Genomic DNA, 19,499 nt, shown 5'->3' on the forward strand with positions numbered 1-19,499 from the left:
GAGAGTACCACCATCTCATCATGAGCGGATAACTGAAATAGATTTGTAAATTCCTAGTTAAATTTGAAATATATTACAATAAAAATCGTTGTACTTATACCTATACGATAAAAACCAATTTTAAGCTGAGACAATCTATCAGCTTATATGTCTCAAAAATAATTAATAATTTTAACAAATTTCATAAAGTTTTTAAATTTAAACGCTTACAAAAAAAATTTGTAACTTTATATTTTTGATACTTTTTAATTGTTGTAGATACGACTCATTTGCAAGGAACCTTATATATAATGAATAATTTTTTAGCGTTACATACTTCTATATAGCTCAATCAATCTAAATATTTTGAAAATGTTATTATGTAACCGAAAATAATAACAGATCATTATCCATACTATGTAATAACAAAAAGTTTTAAATCCTTAGGTTTAATATTTTTTGAATTACAGCATAGAACTAAAATTGTTATTTTTATTTTATATGTTATTACATTTTGTCAAAATAAGAACTTAAAATGCCGATAAAAAAGTTCAGTTTATTTTTTATTTTAGATATTTTTAAAATAGTATAAGAACAACTAATAAAAAACCTTATATTAAAATATTGTCAAGGCTTAAAGCTTAAATATTTAAACAAAAAAATTATACATTTTTATCTATAAAATAAATTTTGAAATTTTCATATTGAAAAAGATGTCAAAATTTTAACTTCAAATACTTATAAAAAAAAAAATTATGATTATTATTTATTTTCAATAATCTTAATTGCTATAAGTAATACCAATAAGAAACCATGAATTAAAATTCTACGTTTGAATATTCAATTACTTACTCATTAAATATTTATATAGCCTAAAAATGTAAACTAACTTTTTTTTTTATATCAGTATATAAAAACTTACGAATAATCTTGTATTAATAGTTCAAGCTTAAGTGTTAAAATATAAAAGGAAAAAGTAGGTAACCTTATGCTGAACAGCAGGTTTTGAATAGTATCTCGTCATTGAGGATGAGATATTGATTTTATTGTATAAATGTATGTGTTACATTTTAATTCAATGATAAATCATTTAATATAAAATTTGATTCCGAACGATTATGGTCTAACAGCCTATATTACTAAGTATATTTTAAAATATATTTATATTGCTATTAAAGTAGATAGTTTATTTTACTAATAGAAATACACTGGGTTAAATTAATTTTTGCTCAACACTGTATTGGAAAATGTTAATTAGTATATAAAATATAATACTATATGTTAAAAGTTTCAACCTACAAATAATGTATTTAAATTACAACGAAGTAAATAAAATTGATTTGTTTAAATATTTATATTTATATTTATATTTTTTTCAAATGTATATAGAATAAAACTGTGATAAAATATTTTTAAATTTTTAGTATGAATACTTATCAAAAACTGTATCAAATTTGATATCAATATTTTGTATATTTTTAACTACAAAGATATTTGGACTTTGAACATTTATGATTTTGGTCAAAATGTTAACTTAAAATGTTTATAAAAAAATTGTTCTTTATATAATTTCTTTAATCTTTAATAATTTAAAGTTAATATAATAACTCATGGACAAATATGTATTCATTTTATAAGGTTTTTTACCTAGCAAAAATATTTTATTTCTGTAATTTGTCTACAACTCTACAAGCATAAATTTATATACAAAAATGTTAGTTTTAATAACTTAATATTCGTTAGAAATTAGTCATAGTTATAATGTATAAAATATAATATGTTAACTATTTAAATATTATTTATTACATAAAATGTCTATGTAACTATATATAATTTATTAGACTATTTTTTCAATTTGAAGAAAGTAAATATCTAAGTTTAGTTAAAAATTGAAACATTATCTTATTTTTAAGATCTTTTATGTTTCCTAATGGTTCTTATATTAATTTGTATTGTTTCGAGAATGTTTTTGTGGAATATTATAAAATATAAAAATATGCCATTTTCGAAACATATTATCTATGTGTTAGATTTTTTCATTCATCAATTATACATATATCTAGTTGTCATCACAATTTATTATTCTCAATTTCCAGATAACAATATCCACCACGTATTTTGTTCATACTTTACATATCTCCAGATTATTTTTATATAAATATTTATGCGCGCTCATTCTATAAAATGTATGTCTGCATCATGCAGAATGCGTGTAGTAATACCACGAAAAAATATTGCCATAGCAAATGCAATTTTCTAATGAATAATATCAGATACTATTTAACTGATACTACTACTTTACTTCAATAAAAATTATATCAATAAATTTATTGAGACTTAAAGGGTGTTTATTTAGCTTTTTTAGTTTTCCACCTCTATAGAGATACCTTTATAGGTATATAGGTGTATTTGTATGCTGTTATAGGGTGACTACACATGAATAATGTTTAAGCTCACGAAAATCAAATATTTTTTTATTTATATAAATAGTTGTATTGGTTACAGATTAAATTACTATTATAATTATTAAAAACCTAGCATAAATTCTTCATTTTTTTTAAACAATATATAATCCGTTTCACTTGAAAGCGTTTAGATGTTAAGTACTACCTGCCTTATAATTATATGTAATATGTTGTCTTTTAAATTCTTCATTTTCATTGTGTATCTTGACTCCAGGACAAAAAAAAACTGTTAAATATTACTAATGTCATTCCTTAGTTTTTTTTTTTTCATTTTTTATATGGGCTTGGATTTATATGTAAATACATATTTTTACTGTAACTTGATAAATTCATTTAAGTGAGTGATAAATTCGTTTCAAGGGATTTCCAATGAAATTAACTACATTTTATTTTACATATTTTTACATATTTGGCCATAAGTACATGTTTTTACATATTTTTCAATAATTCCATTTTTTCCTATATATTTTGATAATTTGTTCAGTTACGATTTTTTTAATAATTATTAATTATGTACGATAGTATTTTTCAATACAAAAAATTTCCAAAAGTACAACATAGTAACAAAATAATACCAATTATTGAACTTAATCTACGGTAGATATAACTTACTCCTTCAGACATAATCAAAATGCAATATAGCCCAATAACATCAGTGGAAGCCGAAAGATTATTTAGACAGTATAAGGCAATTTTACGACTAAATCGAAGATCTTTTGAATTTCAAAATTTCAAAATTGCTGTTAACATAAATTGTAATCAAGATAATTAACATTTTTATTTTTTTTTTTTAAGCTTTTTTTATTTATATTTTATAATTTGTAACACCTTTTTTTAAATAATTTTACTATTTAAATATAATTTGTTTCATTAGAATCTCATAAGGATATATTATATAATTAAATATTAATAAATAAATCATATTAGTAAAATACATATTTTGATTTTTTTAGCACATTTTTATGTACATATTTTACTAACGTAAATACATATTTTGGTTTCATAAATACATATAAATCCGAGCCCTACTTATTATCTTTATTGTACTTATAAGTACAAAGTAATAAGTATGATGCATTTTCATTGATTATTCGATTAATCAATTATGGCTTTTTATAAGATACAAATGCTATATTTTTGTACAGGTAGTTCTAATTTATATATGTATATATTATATCTATATACCTATTATTTGACATTAAAATATTTTGTAAATAATATTAAAGCAAAATTCTTATACATTTCATTCTTCATACTTGACAAATATATAGAATCAATAATTAGCTACATAGACACATAGACATGTGCAAATTACTTAAAAATATTTTATTGATTGTACATTATTTTCTCATTCATGTAATTCAATATATGTATAATAATATCGTATATTGATAAACTATAAAATACCATACACAGTAAAGTTATAATTATATCAGAAGACTTAACTGAAAACCTTGGCCAACAGATTATGTTTTTTTTTTTATTTGAATAACAGGAAATTACATTTTTTTAAACGTATTAAAAGTATTCTACCATATTATATTATATAATTATTACAACTATAATTAACTTAGTTAAGAATAATTGAGAACTGTTATTAAATGTATTTTATTATTATGGTTGGTCGAATTCCATAAAAGTATACCGTATTTTCATGATATTAATAAATTAATATGTCGTAATATAATTATACTTATTTAAATAGATGTCGGAGTGTATATATCACGGGTAGAAGAAGGAAGTATAGCCGAGAGTGTTGGTCTTAAGCCTGGAGATTCAATTTTAGAAGTAAATGGCAGGCCATTTTCAACTATATCACACGAAGAAGCATTAAAAGTATTTAGACTCAAATTATTGATAAGAAATATTTTCCTTAATTTTTTTTTTTTTTTACTCAGATTTTTAAATCATATCGTCAAATTACAATGACTGTAAAATGTCCATCGCCACCTCAATCAATGCCCACCATGCACAAAAAGGACGACGATGAGAACACTAACCAAGACGATACGTGGGGATTGACCAGGACGTATTCATGGATTAATCGGAAGGGTCAACCAGTCTCACCTCCTTTAGAATATGCCAAACCCATTTCTCCATACTCAAAATGGTCCTATACTCGTTCATCCAAAGATAAAATAAGAAAAGTAAGCGTAATCATATAAGGTTTAAAATTAATTTACATATATTTTTTATAATAAAAATGGTTTAAGGTTGAATTGGTTATTGAACCCGGACAGAGTCTTGGTTTGATGATAAGGGGTGGAACTGAGTATAATTTAGGTATTTTTATAACTGGTATCGATAAAGAGTCTGTTGCAGATAGATCTGGACTTATGGTAATGAATCAACTTATTATTAAAATAATTTGGTTCTAATTCATATTTGAAATAATTATTTTTAGATTGGCGATCAAATTTTGGAAGTAAATGGTCAATCTTTTTTGAATTTGTCGCATGATGAAGCAGTAAATCAATTAAAATTTCAAAAGCAAATGACACTTACCGTAAGAGACGTAGGTAAAGTTCCTCATTCTTGTACAACATATAATCCAGATACAAATTGGAACCATTCCTTAGACAAGTAAGACCATTATTATAATATTAATTACATTTTAATTGTAATAATCATATAATTTATAATCTCTTATGTAATTTGTGTAGTTTAATTTTTTTTTTTATGTATTTTAGGAAAAACTTTTATTATACTTCTTCATATAAAAGCTTCAATTAATAGTGAATAGATGGCTATTAATAAGTTTAATTAGACATATTGAATTAGTTAAAAACAATTTGTAATACTCGTTAGCTTACACATTTTAAATATAGATACTTCTAATTTTAATATTAGTTTGTAATGAGTTAATAGTACTTCTTAAATATTGTATAGAAATTATAATATTCATGTTGATATTATATTATATTTTTAATGATGCATACAGATACATAATTTGAATTACATAACCGAACATACTATTATTAAAAAGTAATCCTGCCGTTGAATACATTAACTTTGTTTATTTCAAAGATATTTAATAAAACTAAATTATTACTGAAATGTCTATAGATATTATACCGATCATATCTAAATATAAATATAGACATACACAAATAATCATATTTTAAAAATAAATAAGTTAGGTACTTATATAATTACATAATTTATTATTTGTGGTCATTTGTGATATCAGTAGGTATTAAATTTTTTGATATTAGGTTAATGTTAAAAATATAAAATGTCAATAATAATAAAAATTATAGCTACGTGAGACCTTAAAATATAGTTTATTTAACAAAATAATCGAAAACCTAAGTAGGTAAACTAAATAGTTATCAATGCTAATTATATAATATTCGTGATTGTACCTATGCATAGAAAAACAAGGTTCATGTCACTAAAAAAATGTTAAGATTGAACATAATGGTCGTATTAGTATTATGGATTTTATATAGAATTATCAAAGCATGCGGTATATTATAATGTGTGAAATGTTGACTATACCGTTCCAACTTATTTTATAAATAAGTAAAGAATTAGGTAAATTTTTTTGTTATATTCAAGTAATGTCGTACTTACATATTTAATATTTATTTATATTATTTTAATTGTATGTAAATTAGGATTAGAAACACTAAATAATAATCACCAAACACATTTAAAAAAAACACAATTAAGTATTGAATGTTGATAAAACTTTTAATTATAATATAAAACTTAGGTATAAATATATTCTATAGCACATTACAAAAAATAATTATTTTAAAAATTCACGGTAATTATTAGGTAAATTATTAGTTCGAAAAATGTATATGGTTTTTTAATTCCAATTCTAAAAAATATCATATTTTATATACTCGTATTAATAACAAAAAAAAAAATAACTCAAACATATATTTCCTAACTTGGCAATATTAATTTTAGTGCAGACGGTGCTTTGAAGTTAGGGACATCTGCTGCATCTCAAATGGTAGAGGAAAAAGCTCGAATTTTGCTGACGAAAAATGAATTTAATACTTTGCGGTATTATTTGGACGAGTATTCGTGTTCTCGAATGTCTATTGACGCATTTATAACTATACTTTTCGAATTGCTCAATACAACTGATAAGGTGAACAAAAATCAATGATTGCCATTATTATAAAAAGCATTCTATAATAGAAAAACATTAAAATAGATTAAAGTAAAAAAGCAAAATGAAACAATTTAAACACATACAAATATGACATTCATTATTTTGAATTGCAATCATATTTGTATTGTTATTTGAGTTTAAATTGGTCTCTACTACATGAGCTATTGCAAGTGGAGCTATTGCATTAATAACGGTCTGGTTTTTTAGTTTACGCTGTTGACGGAATTGCGCGAACTAATAGGTCCCTCAGATCGAGACCGTTTTGATCAATTGGTATATAGAAGAGGACGGGAATCCAGAAAAACACACTCCCGAGTAAGAATGTCATTACAAATTATAATAAGCCTAACTTAAAGGGAAAAATGCCTATTCTATTGCATACTTATATATTTCAGAAACTTGATGGTTTTAATTCAAATATACCTGGAGGTCAAAGTAAAGGATTTGATTTTCCTAATGAAAATTCTGGGATGGATATTGGGACTACCGAGTATTCAAATTCAAATTATAGGACTAGGTAATAATTATTACGTGAAAAATTCTTATACTCTGTATTAAGTTAATATAATATTACCTTTTTAAAGATAATTATTAAAAATTACAATTTATTTACTCACATTATCTACAAATTATTACTAAACGAGGCAAGTTATTTTGTGGCTTATACTATAATAGTTGGAAATAAACCAAGTTTTTATATAAATAACATTATTATATTTAAAATGTCTAAAACTTGGAATGGAGAAGTATTATAAACGAAATTTTGGTTAGATTAAAAATACTAAATATTACAACACAATATATTCTTTTGGTAGGAAATAATATAATGTAGGTACATAGCTTACATAATACATAACAATCAAAATGTATTAAAACTTTTTTTTATGTTTTAATTTTGATTTAGTATTTTAAAGATCATATAGTATTATTTCACTTTTGTATTTCATATTGTATTTGTATAATTATCTCATTCATTGGTCATCCAACAATATAGTAGTATTTTTAAATTGAAAATATTTTTAGATTACATTATTTTTACTTACATTTATCTAAAACATTCATGGTATTTACTTTTTATATTTTTAAATACAAAGGGTTTCAGTTTTTTATTTAAAAAATTGAACTCGTGTTAGATATACTATTTCTATTAATTAACTATTTGAATACCTAATAAGTAATAACTATTAAAATACAATTTTAGAAAAATTATTTAAATAGGTACTATATAGGTTTAATAACTTTATAACTAAACAAAACTTGTAGAACCTTTTGTCATGCTTATTTTATGCGAAATACATTTTTACTCATCATTATATGTATATTATATTTACAAATAAATAATATATTCGTTAATTTTCATGTCTTATAGTAGCTTTTGCGTCAACGATAAATTATTATATTGTAAACAATACAAAAACCTATATAGGTATTTGAATACCAATCTTTATTTTGTTAAAATATTATAACTTTGCTATTGTTTCATTTTTAGTAATGATAGAAAATCTGAGGGAAAACATTCTCCTATGAAAACTGACGAACAATCTCATAGAGATATGGAAGTTGAAGAATTTGAATTTAGCCATCAAGTAAGTAACAATATTATGTTATAATGACTACCGTTATAGATTCCTTTGATCCTTATAATTCTTTATTTAGGATTACGGTGACTTGGAAACTGAGCTTTTACCAAGAAAATATCATAACGATTTGATTGATGTTGGTTATACGCATCGAAATTCAGGCATTTATGATGAATCTAATATGACTAGGTCATCGGTAAAGTACAAAATCATAAAATTATTAATTTATTAACATTAGAAATTCAACCATCGATAAACTTATGTACCTATAAATTCCGTTTATGCCCGAATGTATAAATATTTTACAGAATAACTTGAATATAAATGTTTAATCGCGCAAAATAGTTTTAAACCTTTTAACTTGAAATAAAATTTTTAGATTTTGGTGTTACACTGCAATAAAAGTTACTTTTTGAATAATTCACTAGATAGATATCGTTTAATATATTTAGTAACACAAAACTACGTATTATTCATCTTTCTAAAACCTTTATCATCTATGAACCTATTAATTTAATATAGGTTAATATAGGTATCTATCAAAATATATTTGTGTAGTGCATTTTATTTAAATACATTTAAATAAACACGATTTAAAATTATATATTAAATAATATAGGCACTTGGTACATGTTGTAAAGTCAAAGTGATGCATCAAAAATAATTTAACTTTCATTTTTCATGCAATATAAAATTATAATATCAATCTATTTAATTTGGTTAAAATATACCTATGTTGTTTTAATCTTGAAAATATTGTAGTTTTAATACAACAATGTCTTGGAAAATAATTAATGTTAAAAATTTACAGTAAAAGCATGTTATTAGTTTTATAGAATTATATTTATATTTTAGGTACCTATCCATATATCCTATTGTAACATTATTACCTTAGTAATATTCTCTTCGTTTTCCAGCGGAACCATCACAACATTCCAACTGCTAATAAAAATATATCACAGGGTCGGTTTTGTTGTAAAAATGAGCCACTTCGTTAAAACCTAAAAAAAAACATTACTTTATTAACGCTGTTATAATATATTTAAGTGATGATGTATTTTTTATTATTACTATACTAAATTACTATTTATGATTGTCATAAAACATTCTAGTATGCATGAAAACCCAAATTTAATCAAAATTATACACACTATGTATTAGATTTAATTATTTATTAAGGATAAATTAGTTGTTTTACTTAGAAAATTCTATACTAAAAAATGACAACATTTCATTTAGAACATAACTATTTTTCGATCATCATTTATTATATATTATTATATTTATATATGTATTGATATACTTATTAGTTATTACCTACTTTTGCAATTACCCATAAAAATATTAAAAATTTTTATTTTAAATTAATAATAATTAATTTTACGAATAATTATGATATTATATAGACCTAGTTTTTAAATTTCTTCTGATTAATCCACTTATAATAATAATAATAATAAACAGTATTTTTCAATTGTAAATTGTTGATAATTCACTTGGGTCTGTTAATTGTTCATCATTTATTCACCAACTCTTTAGTATGCTATCTTCATAAAAAAAATATAAAAGTGCATTAACAATATTTTATACATAGAATATAATAAGGACAAAGAATGGATATGCACAATATAAAAAATGTAAATTTAAGATAAATAACATGATAATAGGTTGATAGGTAGTTGATTTAAACGATTTAAATAATATAATATTTAATTAGTACTTTTATATGTTAGATATATGTATGACTGTGTTAGTTTTGTGATTGAAAGAGTTATTTATATTTTTATAATATTATGTATTATAAAAGATTAGTTTTTGCCAATTATGGTTTTTAAACTTGAAAAAAAATCAGAATTTAAATAAATGCATAATTAATGGATAAAATGGGGATAGCATGATTGGTGAATCAACTTACAGTATATTTTCAATATGACAATAATAATCGAAATTACGGTTAACGTATTCAATAACCCTAGACCTATGTTGTCTCACTGATAAGATCGTAGAGCAATGATTTTCATTATTGATAAAATACATATAAATCTAATATGTACACTTATTCAAATTATATCAAAAGAAATTAAAAAGGTACAATAATTCATTCAGACCAATGAAAAGTGTTTGATCTAACACAGTGAATATTTTATCAATCTGATAATAAGTGCGCATATTCAAACAATTTAAATCTTATGAAGGTAAATTGAGCAAAAATATGGAATTCGATTTAAAGATGCACATGTATTTTTGAAAGACAATATTAAAGAAAGAGTAGTGGTAACTGGTAATCAGTGAATGCACAGGATGTGTTTGACTATTTGACATGACGTCAATTGACCCATCTTTAATTTTCAAATTTTCCAATTATTTTGTTGAATAAGTAGTGAATATTATAAGTTAAGATATAATTATTATTGAATGTATAATTTTAGTTAAATTTCAAGTAGATAACTTTACCGGTGTTACATACAAAACGAGTAGATTCCATAATTTGTATTACATGTACCTATCTAGGTACTTAATTAATTCAAAACAACCAAATAAAAATTAACACCAAAAAAATATGTTTAAAACCTAGTTTATTAAATTCTTAGTTATGGAATATTATTACGATGTAAAAAAACGCCATTAATATGTGAAATAATTTTCTTGTAATAGTTTATCGTTAAAAAAAGTATTATGTCAAAAATAATAAAATAAATTTAAATTTAAATTTATGTTAACACGATATACTTGTGTATTTAATCAGAATTAACTTTTAATGATTTTCTATTTAAAAAAAAATCTTTGCATCGTAAAATATATGCACGATATATCTAATATAATTTAGAGATATCTATTTGACTGTGACCTGATTGAACTCAAAACTCAAAAGCAATTCAATAGTAAGAATCTTAAAAACTATATATTATGAATAACAACACTGAAGCTGTGCAATTTTGCCATATATTATACCTAAAAAATATTGTATGAGTAATTTAAACTGTGTCAACCTTAATAAGATGCACGTGTACTTAAAAATTGACCAATATAATATTATTTAAATATTATCTACTCCAATATATATAAAAAAAAACATAGTTATTATATTACATAAATTAAATATCAACTAGGTAAAAAATAAATAAAATTTAAAATATTAGCGCTCTATGATATCTGCCATTGTTTACAATCAATATTAATCAATCGTATAAATATATCATTTTAATTAAAATATTTTCAAAGTTAAAATATTGAATAAAGTTTTTTAAATTATAAACTTAATTTGAATTCATTTGTTTTGCTTCTTGTAAATACCTGGAGTTTTGTAGAGCTCAATACTAAGTATTTATACTACTATTTATTAGATTCATCTTCTAAATATTGATATTTCGTTATTTATGACCTTTTTTTGTTTTGCATTAATTAATTTCAAATCTCCTGAATTATAGACCAATCCATGGCAAATATTTTAAATACTACCGCAGTTATATTAACCAATATTACTGTTTTACTAGATACTTTTATAATTTATAATATTTATGTATTAAGATTTACAAAATATATTGTACGTATTTATAAATATTAAAGTAATAACTGGAGGTATCATATTAATGTGCTGTAAATCTCTTTTTAGTGGTTTTTTTTATATAAGCACCTACTTAATAGAGCTCCATTCCAATCATTTTTTCAATTTGAGCACAAACAATAATATCATATGAATATACTATATTCACTTAAGTGAGTAATAGTTGAAATATCATGGATATCATCATGTATTTAATATTATAATTGAATAATTAAGACAATATTTGTTTAAAATAATATTTAGTTTTATTCTTAACTAGGTTGTAAAAAATTCAGTCCAAAATAATTTTACTTAATCGGGTATCACTGATCTAGGGAAATTTAATTATTATTATTTTAACAATTAAATTCATTAATAATTATTCTAAATTATTAAAATGACTGAAATATCATAATTTAATATTATAAAAAAAATAATAAAAAAATGTACTCAATAATATGTATAATATTATTTATTGATAAAGTTCTTTAACCACAATAGACATTTTTAGTAGTCATAAGATATAAAGTTTAAACAATTTAAAAGTCATAAATAAAAAACGCGTATTAATAATAAATATATCTATTATCATAATCTACTCATCTACAAATTGTTTTTATAAAAAAATGAAAATATCTACCTACTCATATAAAAAAAATGTATAAGTATCTAAATAAGTGATATTTTTATAGATTATAAAATTTAAATTAATTAACTAGGTACATGTTTTTGGAAAATATTAAATTCTAAGTTTTAATTATACTTAATCAATATTTATTCGTATTCAATATAAATGTATATCAATATTTGTATGTATAAATATATTTGTATAAATATATTTATCATATATATATATGTATTTTGACGTACTATAATATAATATTTTATAGGTAATAACATAATAAATCTATCAATAATATTTAGTCATTTTGATATTTACCTAGGTACACTTTTTTTTTAAATATTAATTCTTAGTCTTCGTTGTTATCTTGTTATAGTGCATACAAACTCAAGTATATTATACTGTAGGTAGTTAGTTAATAAAAAAAAAAAATTGATTATAGCTTTAATTAAGTAAATACTATACAGTATATTGTGTGGAAGTGCACTTAACCTAAAGTATCCCTACTTTCCTATCAACATTAACAACTTACACTAAGTATATATCGTTATTTCTATCAATTAGATTCACATTTTATCACTTAAAATTAATGAAAATTATATTTAATATTCAGTTATATGATAACAAAATTAATTACCATAGGTATGGATTCACACCTACTTTGTTAAAATAAAACAGTTGTCATTTTATATTTTCACTGGTTAAATTGGTCTTGAGTAGCGCATTCTTTTTTATTTATTGCAGTACAATTTAATTGAAAATATATTTTTTATTTAGTATACGAATTCGACAAAAAAAAATTATTTAAATAAATTATAAAATATGTAAATTAATTACGTACAGTTGTATTGCTACTTAATTATAGGTATTTTTTAAATTTTACGCAAATAACGTTGCTGATGCTTTCAGAGTGGATACTTGGAGGGACTGCGATCCCACTTAGGGGGATGGACCCAAAAATTGAAATCCTGGTACTATGGAAGTTCTCTAGTAAGTTTCAGTTGATGTTTCAGTTCCATTTAGTTTTTGTATGTGAACCAAGTAGTTAGATATGTTTTTCTTTAGTTTTGGAACACCGTCTTCTATTTTCATCTTTAACTAGAATTTTACCTTATATTATCTTGTTTACTGCTCTGTGTTTATATGTTTTATTTAGTTGATCTATAATTCATTTTAGAGCTTCTAAAGAACTGTAGTTTCAATTTATATTCCTTATCTATCTATACCTAACAAACTTTTCATATAAAAACCTTCAAATTCAAAATTCGGCATGTCTTATAATCCTTTAGTGTTTCAGCTACTTAAGACCATATTCCAAAATAACATAGGTAAATAATTTTTGTAAATACCCTGTAAGTGCACTTCAGAGTTAAAATACTTAAATGGCTTTTATTAATTTACTCACTTTATCACGAATATATATTTTCTTAATTATCGATATATTTATTTTATAATAAATAAAATATGGCTTTTTAAACTTCATATTAATTTAGTTTTTATTTTAAATAAGCAGGGTCCATGAAGTAAGTATTATTTTTCTATAACATATGTCTAAGACCAAAATAATATACTTATCTTTTATTGCAGCCCTTATAAATAGAAGCTCAAATCAAACTCCTACATTTTGCGCTTCGTATCTTCTCCGGAAGTTTTAAAACAATTAAAACTATTAAATAAGTAAAAATATATGATTGCTTAAGTCTTTATGCGCATACTTTAATTTTAAAGTAATGATTAAGATAACTGTGGCATGTATAGTAGCCACTAAATTATCACTAAAAAAAAAAGTGAATACATGGCTTAGAATTTGAATACAATATTCCTACAGGCTACAATAAGTTTCAACATAACTATTAATATTCATAAAATTATGTGAGAGCATGTATTGATTATGTATAAATTCAAATATTTATTATAAGTTAAGTATTTGATGAAATGGCCAATAAATTCAACAAATTAATTTTTTTTGTCAATTTTAATAGATAAAAAAATGTTGGAGTTATTAAAATTCAAATTTTTAATAACATAAAGTATGAAATTAATATTTATTTTTTGATTAATTCTAAGTGTGAGAAAAATTATGACATTTTATACTTTAACTTTAGCGGCTTTTATTTCGGCCACCATTTACAATTCTGGATTGTATGAAAACAAAAATTTAATAAATTAATAGAATAAAAAATTAATGAGCTACTAAATTTGAAGTATTTAGATGATAATAGATTTTCTCATATATCGACAATGGTTTCTATAAATGCCACAGTTGAAATTTTGTTTGATTCACAAATTATTTTCTACCCGCCCGTCTATCATAATATTGTACAAAAAGTACAAACACTAGTGGATTATATACCCACCACTTAAAATAATAAATTGTATATAATCGTAATAATCGTAATATCATGTAGTAGGTAGTAGGTAAATAAATAAATATAATATTTTGGAGTTATTTATTTAGTTTTTAAAATTTCAGAACTATTTTCAGTATTTCTTTTGCTTAGTAAACCTTCAGAATTAACAAATATAACAGTGCTTATATTAAGCATGAGTAGTTGTTGCTATAATTGTATGGTCTTACACAAATCAAATTTGATTCATAGATTCATTATTTATTTTATTATTCACATTTATACATTTACACATCACATTTTTAGTTATGTCATCACTCATCTCAAATTAAGAATATGTTTAACCAGTAATTATTTAAACATATAAGGTATCTTTCAACATAATATGTACCTTATTTCAATAATTTAATGTGTGCAATTTTAATAATATTTTTTTCAATCTTAAACAATCAATAATAATAATATACTTACCTAGTAATTACTAAAACTTGGTAAAATATAAATATTTTGTTACTAAACAAATATCCTATAATAAAAAAAAAGAATGAATCTTATGTTTCTTTATATATTATATATGTAAAGACATTTGTATTACTTATGATACAATTATAGATAATACGAGTATGTGTAATTAAACATGGGTATCTTTTAACTTAAAAAATAAAAATATATAGGTACATCGAGTAATACAATTTTTTTTAAATATTAAGTAATACCTAACATCAACAAACATCAAATAATAATGTTTATATTGGAGTGTAACAAAAAAAAACACCAAATTGACAAGATATAACAAGAAAAACAAAGTGTTATAGGTATTGCCAATATTAATTTTTCAAGATATGATAATACAATATTTCTGTTATAACGGCAATTAAAAATAAAAATCTAAGGCGGTCGGTGGACTAGCTATAATGTAATTTTATGTTATTTTTGTTTTAATATCGAGACAAACAAAAAGTGGTGTAATACCATTTATGCGTGATTGTCCCGATGTATAAATATTATCAAGGCTAGTCAATGATATCTTAATAAATTATAATTATTAATGAAACAAAAACATTTTTTAAAGCAATTATCAAACAAACACGGACGGTCGTACGATGGTAAAAATGAACTGCTCGATGAGGATGGAAGTTATCGAAGAGAAAGTGGTTTTATAGAGTCATCATGTTCCAATAATATACAAAACGAATCTCAGGTAACTCGACTATATATTTTAATTGCTATTACTCACTACATTAAGTCTGAATTATTAAAAATTAAAATTTACAATTTTATAATTATAATGCATTTTATGTTAAAGATATACTGTTTATATGAAATATTATTCCAATATTGAATATTTGAACAACTAAAAATCTATAAAACCTATGTATTTTTAATATTTTTAAATGACTATAGGTGGGGGAGGATCTTGAATACATTTTTTAAACTTTTTGATCACTTTTATCAACATTATAAATAAAAATAAGAGGTGGAAAATGGGTGTGGTAGGTGTCAACTGGGCTATTGTAACAGATATCTTAAATTTGAATACAATGGTATATAATATTAATTATGAAAAACAATTCTAAGCGAAGATAGTCAAATATTTCATGTTATATTTTTTGATATTGCTATTAGGTAAAATAATTTATTTTGCTGTTAGTAACACGATAAATTAACATAGTTTTTACCGAAAAAATTTATTTGAAGATATCATTGTATGTATAAAATATAATAATATACATAAAAATGTTATGTTAACGGTTATAATATTTTTGAATTATAAAAAAATAATGTATATCGTTATTCATAGTTTATAATTATGTAATTTCATTCAAATTTGAACTTAATATATCTATAAAAATTTTTTTTTTTTTTAATTCAGCTTTATGGTCCATTGAGGAGGATCTTAACCACCAAAACTACCTCCTCCCATTTCTCTCTGTCAATACGCTATAACTTACCCCACCTTCTTGGGTTACCACATTCCATATCTCATTTATGCTGTCTATCCATCTTCATCGTGGTCTTCCCCTTGGTCTCTTCCCCGCTAATATCCAAGTCATTATTTCTTTTATTAGCTATCCGTTTGCTCGCCATGCATGTCCAGCCCATTGCATTCTTATACTTTTAATAAATTGCACAATATTTTCCTTTTTGTATAAGTTTTCTAGCTGGGCATTCGATCTCAATTCTCATTGTTATGTCCCGGTTTTATTAACTCACATATTTTTTAGACTTTTGGTTTCAATCTGAATCACTTATAAGAAACTTTGTATTATATTTTGAAGCCAAAATTGTAAAAATTGCAAATTTTACACATTTTTAACTACAAAGAGATTAGCAAATTTCTCGTGACTTTGAAATTTTTTGTCAAACTTAAACTCCAAATGCTTATAAAAATAAATTATGCCTATGTATTTCAAATATTTTTACATATGTAAAATATTTACATTATGTGGAATATTTCATGAAATGCTCGGACATTTTTACACAGGAAATAATTTTTTATATTTTTTATTTGTCGAAATACATTTAAAATTTCGTAAATATAAAATTATAATATAATCATTTGGTAAACAATTTCCAGTATCAACGGTTATTTATTTTGGAGTGATGACACAAAAAAAAAACAAAATGGAGTTTATTTAAAAAAAAAAAAGAATTAGTGTAAAAATTCTTGTATTTCCTTATTTTTTTGTTTTCTCAAATTATAAAAAAAAGTACTGAAAATTATTTTGACTTCTTGAAAGTACAGACTAGATCCAATTTTCTATTCAAAGCTATCCTCAAAGTTGAAAATTGAAGCATTTTTTCGATTACTTATCGTGTGTATTTACATACAAAAAAAAATAAATATTCCAAAATAATCAAAATACATTAAAAACTATGTTAAGTATAAAAAATACTAATTAATATAAACATTTGGTGAAAATTTAAGTATATAATATAGTCAATTAAAATATACATAAATATTTCAAATCCACAAAAATATTATTTTTAATATAAAAACAAAAATTATTATTTTCATTTAAATATTTAATTTTATTCAAATTCGAACTTCAAATGCTTAAAAAAATTATACATACTCTTCTTTAATAATTTCAAATTCTTATAATAACTTACAAAATTTCCAATCTTTCCGATCAAGCAAACATTGTTTTATCCTTATTTATATAAAATAAACTTTAAAGAATTGTAAATTTAAAATTTCTATAAATACCTCAGAGGGACAGAATATTTTAAAAATTTTACTACAAATAATTAATGTTAAAATAAGTAATCAAAGGTTTTTCACAAATATAGTTTCTTTAAAAATTGGCCTTTAAAAATAATACATGTTTTTTTGAAGAGTAAATCGAATGACTGACAAATAGTTTTAAATGCTTCAACTCATAATTTGTTCAGAATTTGACTGATAATAAATAAATACAATTGTAAAGCTGAATTAAAACATTGATAATTTGAATTCATACTTATTGATATATATATATATATATATATATATAGTAAATTAATATAGTAAAAAAAATGTTATAATTAGCATTATTCAGACAGCTAGTATTTAGTTTAAGTCATTTTAAAATCAAAATAATATACTGTATAAATGAATACGACAGTATTATAATAATAGATACTATCTCTATTTACAGAAACGTGTACTCGTATCATATATTTTTTTAATATATACATTTTCATATCTTTACTTTTAGACTCAATTTTTTAATTTATTTATTTTTTTAATTTAAAGATAATGTTAGATCAACAAGGCAATCTTCGTATAATTGTTAAAAAGATCAAACCATTGCTCGGGATCGCAATTGAAGGTGGAATCAATACAAAACATCTACTTCCTAGGATAATAAATATACATGTAAGTATAATTATAAGCCTAGAACTAAATACAGATTTTAGATTTGAAATAAAACGAAGAAGTCAAAATACATACCTAGCTATGTGATCTTACAACAATAATTGGTAGCTGCTGAAGGAAAATGTTGTGTTACCTAGTATAATCTAATTAAAATTTTCATCTATTGTATTTTTCGGTTAATAGTTTAAAATATAATATTTTAGAATTATAATATTATACTAGGATTTTATAAATCATTCAATTTTCATTATTTAACAAAATATTTGTGAAAGCAATAATCGTTTGAATTTCAACTAAGTTTATTAATATTTACAGTAGGTAATATTATTATTTAATTTTGATAAAATATTAAAAAATATTTAAATATTTAAATTACCATAAATGTAGGATCATTATTTATTATTCAAATTTTTAGTTTAGTCTACTGAAATTAAAAATATGTTTAACCATTATATATTAAAAGATATCAGGTATTTAACTTATTTCAATGTAGGCAGTAATAATTATATTCATTTAAATTTTAACTGGGCTTAAATATTTAGATATTGATATTTTAATATCTTATTCGAATATTAAATATGTCGATAACTTTGTGGATAACCTGTATTCATAGTTTTGGTTTTTTTGTAAATAATACTTGATATGATCAACAACTTTAAAATATATAAGAATATTATACAATATATATAAGTAATCAATAAAGGTTAACTTACTCATAACCTCAAACCTGGCCTTTATAAAATTATAACTGAAGATCGTTTTTCAAATGTTTTATACGACAATTTATTATTGTTTCAAATTTAAATCAATAAAAAGTATCGTTGAGGTAAACAAATTTATCAATCATGAAATTCTCTTATTCGTACTTATTACTTTATTATTGTATGTATTTCATTAATTAAAATTAAATTTATCATTACTATACCGATAGTTTTCTAGTGGTTATGGTAGCTGTTAATTTGGCTCA

At 22.5% G+C, this 19,499-nt stretch overlaps 1 protein-coding gene across 4 annotated transcripts in view; it reads left to right on the top strand.

The window, feature by feature from the left end:
* The window catches only part of LOC113557041 (whirlin-like), a 35,355-nt gene that overhangs the window by 13,351 nt on the left and 2,505 nt on the right, over nt 1-19,499 (top strand). For 2 of the 4 annotated variants that reach the window (XM_026962320.2, XM_026962321.2), the window contains 12 exons: nt 4,150-4,280; nt 4,343-4,591; nt 4,658-4,783; nt 4,849-5,027; nt 6,366-6,552; nt 6,784-6,891; nt 6,972-7,093; nt 8,066-8,162; nt 8,233-8,352; nt 13,232-13,312; nt 15,743-15,871; nt 18,410-18,532. In XM_026962320.2, coding sequence (XP_026818121.1) covers nt 4,150-4,280; nt 4,343-4,591; nt 4,658-4,783; nt 4,849-5,027; nt 6,366-6,552; nt 6,784-6,891; nt 6,972-7,093; nt 8,066-8,162; nt 8,233-8,352; nt 13,232-13,312; nt 15,743-15,871; nt 18,410-18,532 — 1,652 coding nt within the window. The remainder of the gene's footprint in view (nt 1-4,149; nt 4,281-4,342; nt 4,592-4,657; nt 4,784-4,848; nt 5,028-6,365; nt 6,553-6,783; nt 6,892-6,971; nt 7,094-8,065; nt 8,163-8,232; nt 8,353-13,231; nt 13,313-15,742; nt 15,872-18,409; nt 18,533-19,499) is intronic. The other 2 variants (XM_026962322.2, XM_026962323.2) reach the window with 2 other exon arrangements.

The sequence above is a fragment of the Rhopalosiphum maidis genome, chromosome 3 (genome assembly GCF_003676215.2).
Source record: "Rhopalosiphum maidis isolate BTI-1 chromosome 3, ASM367621v3, whole genome shotgun sequence".
NCBI lineage: Eukaryota > Metazoa > Arthropoda > Insecta > Hemiptera > Aphididae > Rhopalosiphum > Rhopalosiphum maidis.